The sequence below is a fragment of the Gekko japonicus genome, unplaced genomic scaffold, assembly GCF_001447785.1.
Source record: "Gekko japonicus isolate JY-2015 unplaced genomic scaffold, Gekko_japonicus_V1.1 scaffold3370, whole genome shotgun sequence".
Lineage (NCBI taxonomy): Eukaryota > Metazoa > Chordata > Lepidosauria > Squamata > Gekkonidae > Gekko > Gekko japonicus.
In genome coordinates this window covers 111,611-131,332 of record NW_015177119.1, presented here as the reverse complement: position 1 = coordinate 131,332, position 19,722 = coordinate 111,611, and the positions used below count along the sequence as shown (strand labels likewise).

General features: G+C 43.4%; 1 protein-coding gene across 1 annotated transcript in view; it reads left to right on the top strand.

Annotated features, from left to right (window-relative positions):
* Positions 1–520: 520 nt before the first annotated feature.
* The window catches only part of C5 (complement component 5), a 90,933-nt gene continuing 71,731 nt past the window's right edge, over positions 521–19,722 (top strand). Inside the window, exons 1-5 of the mRNA XM_015428315.1 lie at positions 521–587; positions 11,481–11,673; positions 13,099–13,267; positions 13,985–14,055; positions 17,761–17,852. Coding sequence (XP_015283801.1) covers positions 523–587; positions 11,481–11,673; positions 13,099–13,267; positions 13,985–14,055; positions 17,761–17,852 — 590 coding nt within the window. The 5' untranslated portion in view covers positions 521–522. The remainder of the gene's footprint in view (positions 588–11,480; positions 11,674–13,098; positions 13,268–13,984; positions 14,056–17,760; positions 17,853–19,722) is intronic.

Here is a 19,722-nt window from a genome sequence, read left to right as displayed (position 1 = left end):
TGTACTGGAAATGAGGCTCCAGTATCAATATAAAAGAATTTGGTTGGTTGGTTGGTGGCTTACTTTCTCAAAGTGCACAGAGCCACTACACATTAATAAAAAGTCTAAAAACACACACACAAATTACCAAAAGAGTACAGTATATAAAATGACAATATCACAGAATCAGTCTAGAAGGATAAAAGGTAAGGCTATCATATCACAGCAAATTTCTAACACTCTTTTAGGAAGGTGTCACATTACTTCCTAAAAGTTTGTATCCTGGGACGGAAAAGGAGTGTCTCTCTGCGCAATCTCTTCTGCAGTGCTCACAGATTAAAGACTCATACAAATGAAACTGTCTGTCTAGAATGTTGTTCAGGAGGACAAAAGAGGATTTTCTGTAAGGAAAGGAAATCCTTTTCAGAAATTTTATTAATGATTAACTGTTAAATAAATTCTCCAACAAATTCCCCAAACAGATTTGGTGGGATCAGAATATCAAAAGCTGGTTCCCCCAGTTCCTGCCACACAAGGCCAGTCATGATTTTACTGGGCATTTTCTTATTTCTGACCTTTTGTGGAAGAAGTCTGACTCAGGAGCAAACGTAAGTAAAGGATGATTATGTTTATTGTACTGCTAAAATAGTACAAGAATGTGGCTGCAAAATGTGACAGCCTTGTTGTTAGCCGGAACAAGACAGCTGAGCTATTCCTCTGGAATTTTGTTGATTCCAAGCTAGTTTCTTGGTGCAACTAAATGCTGGTCTGGATATATATATTTTTTAACACACTACGTTCCCCATTTTCCAAAGACAGCTTCTGCTTTGACCGTGTTCTTGCCTGGGGGAGGTGCCATGTTAAGATTTATTTACTGTGAGTTAGTGCAGGTCATTCTTTAGCGCTTAGCTTCCTGCCTGGAATTTCTAGAAGGCCGAGTGTCATCAGTAGATCCATGTTGTCTCTTGTCACATCTCTGTCAATACAAGTGTGTGAATGCTAAGGCCTCCTTGCAGTCTGCAGACTATTTCACACCACGCAAGTGGTATATGTATTTTGAATGGTTGTAACATATTACCGGGACACAATACTTTTCAAATACATCTTTAAGTCAAAAGGGCAAGCACAGTCTTGGCTTTAGATCAAAGTGGTAAACAGATACGGCATGTCTTCATCATGTGCAATATTGGGGGAGGCTGGCCTCAAGCAGTGATCCATGGTATGAAAATGGAGGTGTAACAACCAAGTGGCTGATTTCGTCAGAGAAATATTGTAGAGAATACAGCCTCCCATGTGAACCATCCTGTATGCTATTAACAGAGACCCAGCTTTGTGAGCCACTGCCTAATGAGACAGAAAGCAGGGCCTTTGGGATGGCGGTTAAGCCCTCCGTTTAATCTCTTATTCCAAAGAAGCCCTTCAAACAGAGGTGCTGTGGCTGAGTGGTAGAGCATCTGCTTGGTATGCAGATCCCCAGCATCTTCAGTTAAAGGGAACAGGTAATAGGTGATGTGAATGACCTTTACCTAAGACCCTGGAGAGCTTCTGCCAGTCTGAGCAGACAATAGTGATGGACCAAAACATCTGATTCAGTATAAGGCGGGTTTATGTGTTCCACTATGTTCGCATAGCCTGTTTTACAGAAGAGCTACGCAGATGAGGAAAAGGGCTACTCGGCTGTTTCTCCTCTAGTGGTTTTTGTGCAGAAAGCCACTTCTAAGTTACTTTTATACCTCTGCAGGACAAGACACAGGAGTAAAAACACCTTGGGGGAGATGTTCTGTGGAAAAACTGCCATGGAAATCACCCCTACAGGTCCTCAGTTTCAGATTACAGCCTTTCCAGTTGTAGCGGAATGCTGTTTTAATTCCTGTTGTGTCCTTATAATAAATCTGTCACACTGGTTTTATCTGTCGTGTTTATTTAAATGGTTTAATGATGATATTAACTGTGTAATTTTTAAACCACCTTGAGAATTCCTTTGGTGCCAAAAGCTAAGAACTAATAAATAAATAGGATAAAACATATAGTTGTGGACAGCATAAGATTAAAGACAGATGAATGGGATATTCATATGTAGCCCAGGAAAAAATCAGTATGCTGGGTGATTAGAGAATCTTCATAGAAGCAACAGTCTCGCTTTTGGGAAGGACATTAGCCTTGCTAAGTTTGCAATAATCAAGGCACTTTCTTCTGGCCTTCACATTGACATCAATGGGTCTGCTTTAGGGTAAGTGGTTTCTCATGTTATGTAAGATGTTTGTCATCAAATGCGTAATGGATGGATTTTCGTATATTGTTTTACTGCTATTATAGAAAGCCCCCACTTTTTCGATGTTTTTGAACAGGGCATTAGTTACTGATTTATTGCAAAACATAACTGTTTATGTTCAAAAACACTTTTTAGTGAGAGACAATAATCTCTAGCTGAATGATTGCTCAGGTGGTTACTCATGGTGGTTAAGTGTTAATACTACTCTTTACACTTCATGAAGAAAGAGGAGGAAGGCTTACGAATTGGTTTAAGTTTAAAGGAGTGGAAGTGGACCTGGGAAAGCGTTGTGTCAAAACGAATCTTGATGAGTTTGAAATAAAATATTTGTAAAATATTTTTCCAGAGGTATCTTATACCTCATAAACTGGTAGGCATATGCAGAAATTCATCAGATGTATGTTGAAGCTGTAGTTGGGGGACATGCAGATTTGATGCATCATTTGTGGGCCTGTCCAAAACGTAACCTATTTTGACAAAATGTGATTCACTTAATTAATATGTTATGCAATAATGTACCTCCAAATCCTAAGATAATTCTGTTAAGTAATTTAAAAATATTAGTAGCTTCTTCAGACATGGGGTTAGTCTCAGCTCTGTTTATAACAGCTGAGATCATTACTGCGTTATGCTGGTGGGAAAAATAGAACTCCCTTTTATAATGATTGGCTTAATCTTATATGGAATGTAGTCTTAAAAACTAAATTAACATATTACCAAAACATGCAACAGAATAATTTACATGTACAAATAAGTTTTGTGAACACTGGTCAACTTTATTATGTACTGAAATGAAAAAGATAAAGACAAAATGTATCCTTTTGGTTTTTATGAACTGTTTCGAGATATTATATAAGATGTGTTATTATGTAATACTAATCAAAAATTTAAAAATAAACATTCTTTTTAAAAATCAGATTCTATACCAGTCCAATCCAATGCAGAGATAAACACACATACAGGGTTGCCGGATTATCAAATACCCTTTGTGGCTGTGCCTTCCTTTCCTTTTCATTTTATACCCTTAGAAGCTCATTGATTCACAGATCTTGAGCAGCAGAAGATACTTGCTCCTTATGTTTTGATGCTAAAATACACTTTGCATCCTTATTGCCAGGGCTTTTTTTTAAAAAAAAAAAGGGGTGCCGGAACTCTCAAGAGGGAAATGAAGTTTTCAGACATTTTGTCGAAGAAGTTCTGGAACTCTGTTCCGGCATGTTCCCCCAGAAAAAAAGCCCTGCTTATCGCTAAGCAAAAGAGCCAGGGTTTCCAGAGTGCAGAGGGATGGTTGGTTAATTAAAGGCTTAATGTAGTGATCCCTTATATTCCCAAAGAACCTGCATTCAAGCAGGGCATGGAAGGATGTATTATGGCCACAAGAGCAGATTCTGTCAGAATAGGGCCAATTCAAAAATCTCCCACCATTGTAGGAATAATATTCAACCTTGCAAACAAAAAAGCTTTACAGTAACATGGGGGAGGGTAAGATAGTACATATAGGGGGGTAAAGATCTTGGGAAAGAAAGACCAAAGGATAGGGGTGAGCAAATTTTGTGGGCTTTCAGGATCAGACTACTATAATCAATTTCTAGGACATGGTTTATCATCAGAGAAAATGCTTGGATTTGCCCATCTCAAAAATATAATTAATTGACATTCCAACTATCATCAATTTCTCATCCAGGGCTTTCATCCAAGTCAATCTTGATTTAGAGTAGTTAACAAACCATCTTCGGCACAGAGCTGTTTTAATCTCAGTTTAAAGATATAAAGCCATGCTCTTGCTTCCAAGGATATCTGTCCGAATTCTGCCTACAATACGACGTTTGACACATAGCAGGGAATATTCAGTATTTTCCTTAAAAATTGGGCTGAGGGTTGATCAATGGTAACAAAGATAGCTTTAATCCAAATAGCTGAGCCCTAAAAGATGAGGGGAACCACTTTCAAATTAAAAGCTTGCACCACTCCAGGAATATCTGCCCCCCATTATATGGAAGAACCTATTTATAGCGCTTGTACATGGTGCTGTTCTAAGTTTGGGGGTCCAAGACAGTTCTGCTGAAAACAAAATCCCCAAACAAGAGAAAGTATTGACTTGCTCAATATTAGATCCGTTGATAGACCATTGAAATGGGTTCCATTTTCTGGTCTTGGTGAAAACTAGGATCTTAGATTTCAAATGGTTAAACACCAGGCTTTCTCAAGAGCAATAATTAGAAAAAGACTGCAAGGTCCATGGCAGCCCGACCCTAATTCAGGACAAGATCATGGCATCCTCTGCGTAGAGCAAAACAGGCACCCCAATCTCAGCTAATTTTAGTGGGTGGCAGCAGTCATTAAAGATTGTTGTTACATCGTTTAAATATAAATTAAACAAAAAAGGCATCAACAAGCGTCCCTGTCATAATCCCTTTTCCAAATTAAATTGATTTGTTAAATTCCCATCATACCCACATTGTACTTGGGCAGTCAAATCCAAATACACTGGTTGAATGAGTCCTAGGAGTCTTTTGTCCATAGTAGTTTAAATTTGTTCCACAATCTGGGGTGATTTATAGAAACAAAGGACCTGAGTTCAATGAAAGCCGCATATAGATGCCCCCCTTAAAGAACAAGTATTTCTCAGCTAGGTGATAAAGAACTAGGCAATGGTTGCATGTTGAGGAACCCCGCCTAAATCCAATCTGTTCATGTCCTGATAAGGTTTCTGATTCCTTCTGATTCAGGAGCTTCTTTAGTATATAAGCAGAATATAGCTTTTCTAAAGAAGAAAGAAGGCTGATTGTTTGATAACAGGATGGATCACCTCTGGACCCCCTTTTAAATATCGGGACAATAATAGAATTTCCCCATAAATTGGGCATTTGTCCACTGATGTTAATTTGAGTGAAAATTGGGGCCAGAACTGTGGCCCACCATTGTAGATCAGGCTTAAATAGCTCATTAGGGATTAGATCAGAGCCTGGGGTATTTCCTAGTTTTAACCCCTTGACAAGAGAGTACACCTCCTTAACTGATACCTCGGACCAAGATGCTGTTACATCAAGAGGAATATTTAGTTGCTGTTTGTATGTTTGGCTTAAGACCTCGGGTCAATGAAGCTAATAAATGAAATGGAAATGGAAATGGAGAGGAATAATAAAGGATGTACTAGGTGTACTAGCACTAGCATCGAAGAATAGCTTCTTGAAATAGCTTTCCCATGTCAGAGCGGCAATACAGCATGGGATTTTAGAGGCTGGGTTATAGCAGTATTGACAGTAGACCAGAAGGCATTATCATTGTTGTTATTAATAGCTGAAATGAGATATCCCCATTCCTTATTGAGTGCCATCCATCTCCTTGTTTTGTTCAGTTCTCTGTACATTTTCTTCAGTTCCATCAGCTCTCGAAAGGCTATTGTAGAATTACTTTTGAACTTGTGATGCTTCTGTTGAATCCACCTTTTCATTCTTTTACAGTCACTATTAAGCTAACTATTCCTCTTAACTTTGAAGCGTGTCCTATCATGGTTCTTTTTCACATAAAGGGGTGAGAACAATTTTAACACCTCATCCAAATTATGCAAACAGTTGAGCACTGAATCAGACTGCAAGACCCTGTCAACAAGACTATTACAAGGGATGGAACCCATTACAGTTTGAGCCTAGTCACTAGAGTTGGAGCTCCAGCGTAATCGACAAACTTTATTCGGATTTTGAGAAAGAGGGAAGCTGTGCTGGAATAGGGTAATGTTCTAAAGATAAATCTATAGAAAAGGAGACTGGGAGATTATCACTTCTCAAGTAATCACCAGCTTTTAGGAACTCAAAGTGGGAGAGAATATAATCTATTACATTGGCTTGTTTGGGACTCACGTGAGTGAAATCATTGGTTACATCAATCTCTGAGTGACCATTCAATGGAATAAAGTTTCTTTGGCCCCTGACACACGGGGGGAAAAAGAACGGCCAAAGTGCAGCTTTTTAGAGCCGCACCAAAAGAGACACACGGCGGCGGGATCAGATAGATCCCCTGAACCGCCGCGCAGTTCCTCCCCGGCACGATCAGATGCCGGTGGGAAGCCACTGAAGGGAGAGCGAGGCAGCCGAACTGTGCATGTGTGCACATGCGCAGTTGGGCTGAGAGCCTCGATTGCTCCGGAAGACGGGCGCGCCGGTGATCTCACGGCCGCACTTGCTGTGCCGTTTCCGGTAAGTCCTGCTCTTTTGCAGGTTCTTTTTTGCAGCGGGTTTTCCGGCTGAAGGGACGGATCGGGGACGGGTGCGCGCCGCTTCCCAGATGTTGCGGTTTGATTGCGCCCGTTTGCTGCACCCCCGATCCGTCCCTCTTCCAGGCCAAAACCTCCCATGTGACCGGGGCCTTTGAATTGCAAATTTAGCCATATCCAAAACACCTCTGTTTATTACATCATCCTTAGATTTCCTGTTATGCCAAACATGGCTGGGAAATTAATCATTATCAGGGCCTAATAATTTAGAGAAAAATGTATAATCGTCACTGCTGATCCTTGCATTAAAGTCACCCGCTAGTACTAAGGGGCCCCCTGGAAAATGAACCTGCAAGTCATCGACAGTTTCTCCCAGGTGGTCCCATCTCTAAATCATTATACTAGGAGTGGATGGAGGAATGTAAACAGAGGAGAAGATAACTGTCACGTCATCCAACTTTAATAAAAAAGCAATAATCAGATCATCAGCCTCCAGGAGATAGTAAGGTCCTATATTCAAACTAGTGGCGCAGGCAGTTAAACGCCTGCACTGTAACATCACCCGAGCAGCCACTATGGCTGTTCGAGTACCACCGCGGTCGAGGTGAGCTCTCGACCTTCATCCCAGCTCCCGCCTACCCAGTGGTCTCGAAAGCAACCTAATTGCAAGTAGGTAAATGGGTACCCACCCTTAGAGGGGTGGGGGGCACCCTGTGTGGTCGGCTGAAGATGGCGGAGATAGCGGAGACGGCGGCAGTAGGGCTGCCGTGAAGAGAGAAGAAAGGGGCGTGCGCAGATGCCGAGTTCCGGCTCAGCGGAGCCGGAAAGGACGTGGCCAGGCCAGAAAGTAGGCGGAGCTGCGTGCCTAAGGAGGAGATCGCCACCACTGAATGCCGGAGACGCCAGAGAACGCCAGAGAAAGAACAACCCGCTGGGCCAGGAGACCCGACCATGCCGAGCCAACGGAGAAACAGCAATAGCCACCACAGAGGGGGTGCCGGTAGGTTGTCCCACCCCCCCTTCATACATTGTGGCCCTAGCTAGGAACACAGGTGATTAGCACCAGAAACCCTGTAAGCCGCTCTGAGACCCTAGCCATGGGACAAGAGCAGGATATCAAGTCTAATGTAAATAAATAAATAAAAATAAATAAATAGTTGAAATTAAACAAGCTAGCCCCTCCCATGGCCTGCCCCCCCAGACCTATAACTGCTCAGTGATAGACAGTAAGATAACCAGGAAAGATAGGTTCATCCATTAACCAGGTCTCCTATTGCTAGCAACAATACAGGGGCTTGTTCTCCGCAGGAATTAGCAAGTGATTTTTTTGCACCATACAGACAAATGTTGTGATCCACTGATTGCTCAGTTGATCAAGACTACAACATACTGGCTTTTTTATACTTTTTGTGATACATTTTAATTCAGCATCACATTTTTGGATATATGTTGGCATTGTGGGCTTGGGCTGTTTTTTTTAAAGATATGTGAACAGACAGCTGCTGTTCTCTGTATATGCCAGTAACAAGGAGGAACAAACTCAATAAATAGATGTGAAATTCTCAGAATAGAGGAAGATCAAAACCAGCCACTTCCCCAACAGCCAACTTTTTAAAAAAAGAAGCAGGAAAAGATCTGGGAAGTTTACCCTGTCGGCCTTAAAACTAACTTTTACTAAAAATCTAAGGATTTATTGTTTCCCTATATACATATGTTACATAAAAGAACCTATAGACATCTAGCAGACATCAGTATAGTACCTGTATTAAATTGCATAGTTAAGCCTTTACAATGTTGTTCTTAGAAAAATAAGGCTAAAGCAGATGTACCTGGGATAAAGTCCAGTTGATATTAATGTGCAAGCTTTCAAATTATATTAGTGTTTTTAATTTTTGCATGATGAAGAGTTCTGTGCGGCTTGAAGCTTGCATCCTCCTATGATTTATCTATCTCAAAATGGCTTTAAAGTCAAAGTGGAGGAAGTAGCATTTTTGGCTGCTTCTACGTGGAGGCGTGAAAATGCACCCCTGCCAAAATAGAAGCAGCATGTGTTGTTTTAAATCATTTTAAATTGTATTATATATTTGATTGAGATTGAAGGAACCTGCCCTGAGCCTGCCTGTGGGGAGGGCAGGATACAACAACAACAACAACAACAACAACAACAATAAGTGGCATGACTGCCACTACCACAATGGTGTCCCTATGCCCTGGCTCTGTGCTGCTGTTGCCCCCGCTCTTTTTTTTCGCTCTTCCCCTCCCCCCTAAAAAGCACAGATGAGACTGTAATTCCTGGCATCAACCCTTTCCCATCTGAGCAACTAAGCTATAGCTGTAGTTTCACCTGTTGTCACCTGCTGGTTCCCCCTTTGAATGGGATCAAAGGAGTTTTTCCTTTGGTCTGATCTGAATGGAAAGCCCCAAGGTAGCCCAGGAACGTGATGCCCTGTGGACATTCCTATTTAAATTGCATGCTACCTGCATTATAAAGACAAGGTTACATTTAAAAATGAGAACTCATAATTGGCAATTGCTAGAAATATGTCTGCTTTACTGCAGTCGTTAAGAAGAGAAGAGATTAAGAGATTAAGATGTTCCCTCTAAGCTGTTAGTGTGAGCTAGCTCACAGTTTTTTAGCCTCTGGCTCACACATTTTTGTCTTAGCTCAGGAAGGATGGCTCCAGAGCAAATTAATTCATGCAGTAGACAAATCGCTCACTCACAGCTTTAATGCCAGTAGCTCACAAAGCAGAATTTTTGCTCACAAGACTCCACAGCTTAGAGGGAGCATTGATTTATACCTTACCCTTCATTACCCGAAGAGCAGTTTACAGTCTCCTTTTTCTTCCCCTCCCTACAACAGACACCCTGTGTGGTAGGTGGGGCTGAGAGAGTTCGTTTGAGAACTGCCAGCAGGAGTGCAAGGAAGCCCCGCCAAGGCCCTCCCTGGACCCAGGCAGGCAGGGGTGGGGAGCGGCAGGGAGGAAGCAACTTACCTTCCCTCTTCTCCTGCCTCCTCCTGGCTGAATGAGGGCCGGAAGCGGGGCGGCCGGAAGCAGGGGGCGGGGCTTCGTCATATGCCCCGCCCCCCGTACCTCACCCAGGGGAACTGCGATCCCCCGCGTTCCCCCCCGAAATGACCTCTGGTTTAAACAGATTGTTGAGATTCTTTCCAATCTGGGGTGTGGCTTGGCTTTGGCACAGAAATGGTCTGGCTGCAATTTGACAAATTTGACAAGCAGCTCCGGTGTGACTCCATGTGCAGATAGCAGCAAGGATTCTTTCAATTATACAAGTCCTCTACACTTGCCACTGACATCCTTGGGTCTGCCTAGCTGAGGTGGAATTGGAAAATACTGTTCTGCAAAGAACATAAGAAGAGCTCTGCAGGAACAAACCAGTGGTTTATCCAGTCCATTATGTTGTTTCCTACAGCAACCAATCAGTTGCCATGGAGGGAGGACCAAAAAATCTGGTGCAGAAGCCAAGGCCTTCCCCTGATGTTGACTCTTAACACTGGTATTCACAGGTTTGTTGCCTCTAAATATGGAGGTTCCCTGTAGTCACCCTGATGAGTAGCCATTGATGGGCCTGTCCTCCATGAATCTGTCTCGTTCCCTCTTAAAGCAATTTGTGCTTGTGACTATCACTATATCCACTGGCAGTGAATTCCACAGTTTAATTATTAATTGAAAGAAGAAGAAGAAGAGATTGGATTTATACCCCGCCCTTCACTACCCAAAGGAGTCTCAGAGCGGCTTACAAACTCCTTTCCCTTCCCCTCCCCACAACAGGCACCCTGTGAGGTACATGGGGCTGAAAGAGCTCTGACAGAAACCACACTTTTTCAAGGACAGCTCTTACCAGAACTATGGCTTCCCCAGGGTCATCTAGCAGGTGCAAGTGGAGGAGTAGAGAATCAAACCCGGTTCTCCCAAATTAGAGCCCTCACAGTTAACCACTACTCCATACTGGCTCTCTGTCCTGTCTGTTGTCTGTCCTGAATCTGTTGTCCATCAGCTTCACTGGGTGCTCCCCAATGAATGGTTTTGTTAAGAGACTGTTGTTCTGTTTCATGACTTTTGGCATGTGGGGCCCCACAGACTTCCTCATGTATCATGAAACTGTTGGGAGAGGTTACCAAGATTAGAGAGCTTCCATTTGGCTTCCAAGCCTATTTCCCACTGGGGGGGGGGAGAAGAGGAGGAGGAGGAGGAGGAGGAGGAGATTGGATTTATATCCTGCCCTTCACTATGCAAAGGAGTCTCAGAGTGGCTTACAATCCCTTTTCCTTCCCCTCCCCACAACAGACACCCTTTGAGGTAGGTGGGGCTGAGAAAGCTCTCCCGAGAACTGCCCTTGAGAGAGCAGCTCTGAAAGAACTTATGACTGACCCAAGGTCACACCAGCTGCTGCATGTGGAGGAGGAATCAAACCCAGTTCTCCCAGATTATAGTCCACGCTCGTAACCATTGCACCAAACTGGCTCTCCATTGTTGCTGCTTAGCATTTTACTGCTATTAGCCATGCTGGTGATATTCATATTCTCATGTATGGGCTACCTTTGCTGTGGAGCACGATAGCTGTTCTATTTTAATATGAGACCTGTGCTTGAGTTCTGGAAAGGGTGAGTGCATAGCCTCTAAAAGAAAGAAGGGAATGCAGTGTAAAATTGGTGGATCATTAAGTATGGCACAAATAAGCACATAAGAGACTTGTGACAATCCTTATAACTGATGTCATGGGCGCCATTCAGTAAGTTCCAGGACGCTAGAACAAGTCCAGTCCCCCAAACTTGTACTAAAGTTTTGCTTGTTGGGATGTAAAGTACAGTTTTTCAAGAGTTGCAATAGTTCATTTGCATGATGGGGAACAACAATTCCTGCAGAACCAAAGTACTGTTTGTGAAATCATCTGGCTGGAATAGTCATGGCTGCATGACACACACACCCCACCTCCGACCACAAGGTCCGGAAAGGCCCTTACTGAAGCTTCAGTTTTGTCCTTTTCTTACAGGTATGTCATTACTGCGCCCAAAGTGATCCGTGCAGGAGCATCTGAGAAGACGGTGGTTCAAGCCTTCGGATATGAGCAAGAGTTTTCAGTGACAGTCTCTATTAAAAGCTTTCCAGATAAACAAACTGCTTACGCCTCGGGTCATATCCGTCTGACACCCGCCAATAAGTTCCAAGGTTCTGTTAGTTTAACGGTACGTAGTGAAGTATGTGTGATTCCTGTGTGCTCAATTTAGGGTTTTTTTTTAAAAAAGACTAAGTCCGTAACCATATATATATATAATATTTATAGCCCCCCTTTCTCCCGAGCATCTCAGAACCCAACATGCACAACAACGTATAAAAACGATTTTATCAAACAAACTTATAAAAGAACTTAAAAATACTGTCTGCTCTCCCACCACCGGCTATTCCCCTTTGGCCCAGGCTGAGGCTGCCCCAAAGAACCCTCTGGGACAGCTCTCTTGCAATCTCACTGGAATGCCAGGAGGGTAGAAGTAACCCAACCCCTTCCAGAAGGCTGTTCCGAAGGCATTGGGCCACTGGCTGGAAGGGTTTGCTCCAGACCGTTGCCAAATGAGCAGTCAAGGGGGCTGCTGTCAGTAGACCCTGCTGGGTAGAATTACGTTGTTATACAGTAGCATGCAGGGAGAGGCAGTCCTTTAGCTATGTGGGCCCCAGGTCATGAAGGGCTTTACAGGTAAGCACCAACACCTGCTGGATGTCCTTGGGCAAGTCATAGTTCTGATAAAGAGCTGTTCTTGAAAAAAGAGCAGTTTCTGTCAGAGCTCTCTCAGCCCCACCTACCTCAAAGGGTGTCTGTTGTGGGGAGGGGATTGGAAAGGGGTTTGTAAGCCACTCTGAGACTCCTTTGGGTAGTGAAGGGCGGGGTATAGATCCAATCTCCTCCTCCTCCTCTTCTTCCTCTTCTTCTTCTTCCTCTTCTTCTGCCTCCTCCTCTTCTTCCTCCTCTTCTTCTTCCTCCTCCTCTTCCTCCTCTTCTTCTTCTTCTTCTTCTTCTTCCTCTTCTTCTTCTTCTTCTTGGAAGCTACATCCTGGGAAAGTTCCATTAAACACACTGGGATTTACTTTCTGGTATAAAGATGCTTAGGAGCAGACTGCACGGCCAGTGACTCCGTTACTGATGTAGCATGGCTGTTGCCAAGATACCACTTCCCTCATGCTTTGGGTCCCATGTTGCAGCAGCAGCAGCAGCACTGTAGGCAAATCCTAGGCGTGTGAGGCATCCAGATTGCTTGGGTACTTCTACATGGGTGCCACTCTCACTCCATTCGGGCCTCTGGCCCTGGTAGGCAGTAACCACGTGATTCCGCAGCTACCCTGAGGTTCTTGGAGGAAGGACAAGATAAAAATGTGCCGAAAGTTGGATGTGAGATCAACCATCAGCATATGGACTGAATCAGAAAAACATACTTAAAAACTAGGGCCAAGTCATGTGTTCACCGTTGATATACATGTTTAAAGTTTAAACAAATTGATTCTGATCATGCCATTTTTTAAAAGTCACATATTACATGTTACTTGTCAGTGTTCTTCCAGGGAGATTACTGTTTTCTGGTGTTTTTTAAAAAACAGAAATGTCTCCCCCTCTTTTCCAGATCCAGCCAAGGGATTTAGGAAACACAGACCCAAATAATTTAGTTACAGCTGTATATCTGGAAGCTGTTTCTCCACACTTTACAAAGGAGAAGAAAATGCATGTTACGTATGAAAATGGATTCCTCTTCATTCAGACTGACAAACCTGTTTATACTCCAGATCAGTCAGGTGAACACATCTTTTTATGATCCTGCTAAATATTCAGTCATAATTCTGCTCTGCCTTAATATTAAAAAAATACTGTGCTTTGGGGGCATGGAGGGGATTCTAAGAGCTGGTGTAATAAAGTGCAAGTATGAGTTGTGAGCCAGAAAAAGACTAGTTCAAATTTACAAGTGGCCAGGCTAGTCAGTATTTCTTGGGGCGATTCTGCATCTAGCATTTGCCCCACATTTTCTCAACTGGGAGGGGAAAGTGCAGCTCAAAACCACATTCAAATACCTCAGGGCAACGCCGTACTAACTGCGAAGTCACCCCTGAAAGGCCATAAATCTATGCAGAAGGTACCATAAAACCCAATGATCAAAGAAAACGAAAGCAGCATGCAGTGTGTGGAGGATACCATAAAATCCGATGATCAAAGGAAGTGAAAGCAGCATGCAATGCAGAGGGGAATTTCTGTTCCAATTTGCCAAAAAACTTCCATTGACTTGTGTCTGACTCCATTTACTAGAATGCAACACAGTCCTCTTCCGCTGCTGTTTAGAAATGGGCTGGGTGAGCCCTGTGTTGCGAAACTGGATCCATTCACTCATCCAGAAGTACCCTTCTGTCCTTGGGTAACAAAATCCAACAGGAGTCTGTCAGGATTACAGTTACTACCTGATTTTGGTTTTTTTCAAACATGCAATTGTGTTTGACATTTATTTTACATTATTTTTGCAGTGAAGGTTAGGCTCTACTCTTTAAATGAAGAACTGAGGCCGGCGCGAAGGTCGGCCACGTTAACTTTTGTGGTGAGTGCAACATGACTGTAACTGTTTTTCCAGCAAGGTGTGTTGGTAGTTTTGATTAGTGAAACCATGTAGGTCGTTGAAGAGTTAAGCCCAGGGCATTTTTTGTAGAAAAAGCGCAGCAGGAACTCATTAGCATAATAGGCCACACCCAACAGCAGAAACTCATGAGAATATTAGGCCACACCCTGACAGCACTGCTCATTAGCATATTAGGCCACACCCCCATGTTACCAGAAATGTGGTCATCCAGCCACACCCACCTTTTGATTCTTATTCTGTTTATCTTGTTTGTTGTCAAAACCCAGAGCTTTTTTGTAGCAGGAACTTCTTTGCATGTTAGGCCACACACCCCTAATGTAGCCAATCCTAATGAGTTTCTGCGGTTGGGTGTGGCCTATTATGCTAATGAGTTCCTGCTGGGTGTGGCCAACTTCGGATCCAGCCGGAACTCCGTTCCTGTGCGTTCCTGCCCAAAAATAGCCCTGGTTAAGCCCTTGTGCCCTCTCCACATGATCCAAATTAGGACTGCAAGTACTAGCAGTTTGCCTTTTATGGACAAATGGAGATTTGTGAAGTTCATCTAATCCCTTCTTTAAAGAATACATAAGTAAGAGGTGGGAGTTCTAGAAAATGACCATAATTTAATGGGAATCTTCTGTTACGATCCTGAAAGTTGGCCCTTTGGACAGATGGGTGTATTAAAACACCAGGCCCAGAGCTACAGTGGGGCATCTCGGGGCTGAGCCCCTTGAGTTACCACCCAGGCCTCCTGATTTCCCATCCGGCCGGTTTATTTTTTTTAATTTTCTGTGCGTGCCAGGGCTGAGCTGAACTGTCTCCCTGCCCTGCCTGCCGGTGCCCTCCCTTCTCGCTTCTCTCTCTCATTGCTTTTAAGAAATCTTTTACTGTCTCGTCACTCCTGACACAGCCTGGGGGTGTATGCAGGGTGCCCCCTGACTTATTTAAATGCCCCCTGAAGTCAAAAATCCCGGCTACAGCCCTGAAAAATATGCTTGTCTGTTGTGATCTTTGTTTGTTTGTAATCCATTTGTATTGCCGTTAGAGAAACCCCAGTTCCTTTAATATGCAGGCTTGGATCCGAAGCCATAAGAACATAAGAAGAGCCCTGCTGGATCAGACTAGTGGTCTGTCTAGTCCAGCATCCTGTCTCACACAGTGACCAACCAGTGCCACTGGAGGGCCAACAACAGGGCAGTGAGGCTGAAGCCTTCCCCTGATTTTGCCTCCTGGCTCTGGGATACAGAGGTTTAGTGCCTCTGTATGTGGAGGTTCCCCTCATTCACTATGGCTAGTAGCTATTGATAGACTTATCTTCCATGAATCTATCAAATCCCCCTTTAAAGCTGCTTATCCCCGTGGCCATCACTACACTCTCTGGCAGTTAATTCCACATTTTAATCACTCACTGTGTAAAGCAGTATTTCATTTTGTCCATCCTGAACCTACTGTCTGTCATCTTCATTGTATGCCCTTGAGTTCTAGTATCTTGGGAAAGGGAGAAAAGTTTCTCTATGTCAACTCTTTCCATCCCGTGCATAATTTTATAAGCCTCAGGTCCCGCCTTAATCACTTCTCTTCTGAACTGAGAAGTCCCAGACTCTTCATCCTTTCCTCATAGGGAAGGTGCTCCAACCCCCTAATTATCTTGGTTGCCCTCCTCTGTACTTTTTCCAGCTCCGCAATGTCCTTTTTCAGATACAGTGACCAGAGCTGTTCACAGTATTCCAAATGAGCTCACACCATAGGTCTATACAGGGACATTACAATACCAGCCATTTTATTCTCAATCCCTTTCCTAACACCGAGTTTTCACCACTGCAGCACACTGGGTTGACACTTTCACTGAGCTATTCACTATGATCCCAAGATCTTTTCCCCTCTCAGTCTCAGAAAGTTCAGACCCTATTAGCCTCTACTTGAAGTTGGGATTTTTTTTTTGTCCCAGTGGGTATCACCTTGCATCAGGGCTCTTTTTGTAGAAAAAGTCCAGCAGGAACTCATTAGCATAATAGACCACACCCAACAGCAGGAACCCATTAGCATATTAGGCCACACCCCTGATAACACATCTCATTAGCATATTAGGCCACACCCCCATGTTACCAGAAGTGTAGTTATCCAGCCACACCCACCTTTTGCTTCTTATTCTGTTTATCCTGTTTGTTGTCAAACCCCAGGGCTTTTTTTGTAGCAGGAACTCCTTTGTATGTTAGGCCACACACCCCTAATGTAGCCAATCCTAATGAGTTTCTGCTGTTGGGTGTGGCCTATTATGCTAATGAGTTCCTGCTGGGCATGGCCAACTTGGGAGCCAGCCGGAACTCCATTCCTGTGCGTTCCTGCCCCAAAATAGGCCTGCTTGCACTTATCAACACTGAGCTTCATTTGTCACATTGTCGCCCAGTCACCCGGTTTGTGGAGGTCCTCTTGGAAGTCCTCCCACTCAACCTTGTTTTTCACCATCCTGAATAATTTTTGTTTCATCTGCAGACTTGACCACTACACTACTCACCCCTAGTTCCAGATGATTTATGAATAAATTAAATAGTACCAGCCACAATACCAGTCCTTGTGAGACACCACTGCTTACTTCCCTCCATTGTGAGAACTGTCCATTTATTCCTGCTCTTTTCTTTCTCTCATTTAACCAGTTTTTAATCAGTAAGAGAACCCGTCCTCCTATCCCATCACTGCTAAGTTTTCTCAGGAGGCCTGGTGAGGTACTTTGTCAAAAGTTTTTTGAAAGTTCAAGGATACAGTGTCTACCAGGTCACATAGCTGCTGGTGCCTCTCCTCAACCCCACCCCCAAGTTTCAAAAGGATTGGACCAGGGGGTCCAATTCTATGGGACTCACAAGGAGGTGCCCCCATCCTTCATTGTTTCCAATAGAGTAAAAATACTTTAAAGGGACACAATCCTTTTAAATGCCTTCTCCAAGCCGTGGAACAACTCCATCCCATGGCAAGTGAACTCCAAAGGCATTTAAAAGGACCGAGAGCCCTTTAAATGCCCTGTAACTGCAGCTCTCTGGCGGCCCTGAAAATTTCCGAATTTTTTTTCAGGGTGGCCATTTCCGGATAGCCAAATCATTAGTCCCCTGGGTGATCAGCTGAGGAAATACCTGATAAATACTGATAAGGAGGTATTTTTGGCTTGGTTTATACGGAGCACACACCCCTAAAGTGAAGCCCTTTCTCCTTGTGTGCTGTGGTCATAATCAGAATCAGGTCCATGGGAGGCTCATCACTCCTATTGTAGGTCTGATACAAAATCTTTGCGATGGGCTTTAAGAGTCGTAGCCAAGCTACTAGACAGGAAAGTGTTATGTGGGGTTTTTTCCTTTCAGAATAACTGGAGGAGGAGAGAACCAGGATATATACCATCCTGAGCAAAAAGCAGTATACAAATGTAATAGGTAGATAACTGTGAGCAAGTGGACTTGTACAAATTTTGTGTAAGTGCTTATTTTGAGAGCTGAGAGAGGACAAGGATTGCTTGAAACAAACAAACGAAAAATAGCCTTCCGGTTAACCAGAAATTTAAATGGTCTTTCCATAGAGAATGGAAGTTGTAGTGTATCATGTTATGGCCATCAGAGCCCCAGGTTTAAAGGGCCAGCTCCTGCTCTGAGGACATTTGTTGCATATATGATAAGTTTGATTTTATTTATTTTTTCTATAAAGGATCCAGAAGGAGTAGAAGTGGACATTATAAAAGAAGATGACTTTACCGGAGTTATATCATTCCCTGACTTCAAAATTCCACCATACCCTAAGTAGATATATTACTATTTTAAATATTACTGGCTAAAGCCTTTGTATTGCTTTACAAATAGTTGTGCTTATTCTAGTAGCACAATCAATGCTTGGTTAGATTTAAAATAATGTGTACATCCCATGTCCAAATGAGTGGATCTAAGCATTGCCTTTATATATGCGGTGCGGTCTATTTTTACAGCTACAATAAGCTGATATTTTAGAGCCCCGAAAGACTGGAAAGTAATGGGCATAGCATTTAAGACAAAACAAAACACTCTACCTGTTGGATAATCCTCTTGGAATCAGGTACCAAATTTTGATCTTAGGAGCAAAGAAGTAGATTTCTCTGTGGAATATGCAGAATGATTGTCATTATCCCTAATTGGTACATTCATTTAAGAAGTAGTGTTCGCTGAGTTTTCAGGCCAGATTAATCCTTATTTGAGCCAGCTTCAGGGCAAAGCAGGCTTTAGTTCTTTGAAGATGATTCAAACAAAGGTGTGTGCTACATCTCTCAGGGCCAAAGTGTTGTCTCTCTGAGTGTAGTTCAAGCTTGCAACCCCCTCTCCAGTGATCCCATTTCATACAATCCCATGTGGCACAAAGGAAGTTTTTTCTTATTTCTGAAATGACACAAATAGGCCATCCCACAGTAACAGGCTTGCAGGCTGGGCTCTCCCAGCTCCCAGGACTAGGTGGAATGGGAAGGAAGATCCCATTTCTGCCTCCTACCACCACCACCATGCTTGGGCCATCACAGCTCCTCCGTACTGTACTTCCCCAGAAAGCTTTTGTGGGGAAGTGTATCCCATGTTAATATTCTGAATAGCGAAAGCTAATACATCAGGAAGAAGCCATCTAGCACCATCTCCTTGCATCTTAGGAGAAATGTTTATCTAACGATACCTGAGTGTTTTAGACTTGTTTGGTGGTGGTGATATTTAGCTGCAACAGACTGTTAATAAAACTACCTCTCTGCAATCTACTTGACGTGCTGTTAGTGACTCTGGTGCCTGAACTGGGAATCTCGTGAGCTGTCAAGTGTCTGCTCAGGCCTCATTAGGCACAAAAGGATGTAGGAGTGTGTGCAGCACTTGCCCGTGTAATGAGCAGACAAAATACAGCATCTGAATTATTCAGCCCAGTTAAATACTAGGAGCTAAGTCTTCAGTTCTTGTTTAGTTGGCAGAGCAGAACCTTTTGCCTGCTGCACATGAGCCTCTAGTGTTGCCAGGATCAGGCCCATAGCCACAGTGGGGCATCTCGGGGCCATGCCCCCTTAATTAACTGCCACGCCCCACAAATCGTGCTCTCCAAAATTATAATATTTCTTTAAAAATCTAGATTGAGCTGTGGTACACTGCATTCTTCTTCTTATCTCTCTGTCATCTTCCATGCTCCCCTGCCCCACAGGATTTCCCAATGCCTCACCACCCAAATTTTTCTGGCTATACCTGTGGCCAGGATCCCAGTCTAGATGCAAGTAGTCTCAGCCTGACCTATTAGCTTTGTGCATGCAGAGAGACTTTAACAAGCGGTGCCTTCAACAATACAATCCTGCTTGTATATTCTGGTGGAGTTACCTTGATGTCATCTTCCCCAACAATGGCAGCTACAATTTGGAAATAAAACAGGAAATACTCCATAAAGAAAGATTTTATGATCCTGAGGGTTTGGAGCTACCATCACTGGTTATGCCTGAAGGCTGTTCTGTCCTCCCATGCTGATCCTGCTGGGACACTTGAATTATATGGTCACTTGCAAAAGCACTGTAATCATTGAAAAAAACTATTACATGTTGTCCTTCGGCAAGGGACCACTGGAAATGCAATGCACAATGCAAAAGAAACCAAGTTATCCTGGCTACATCTGCTAACCCTCACACCA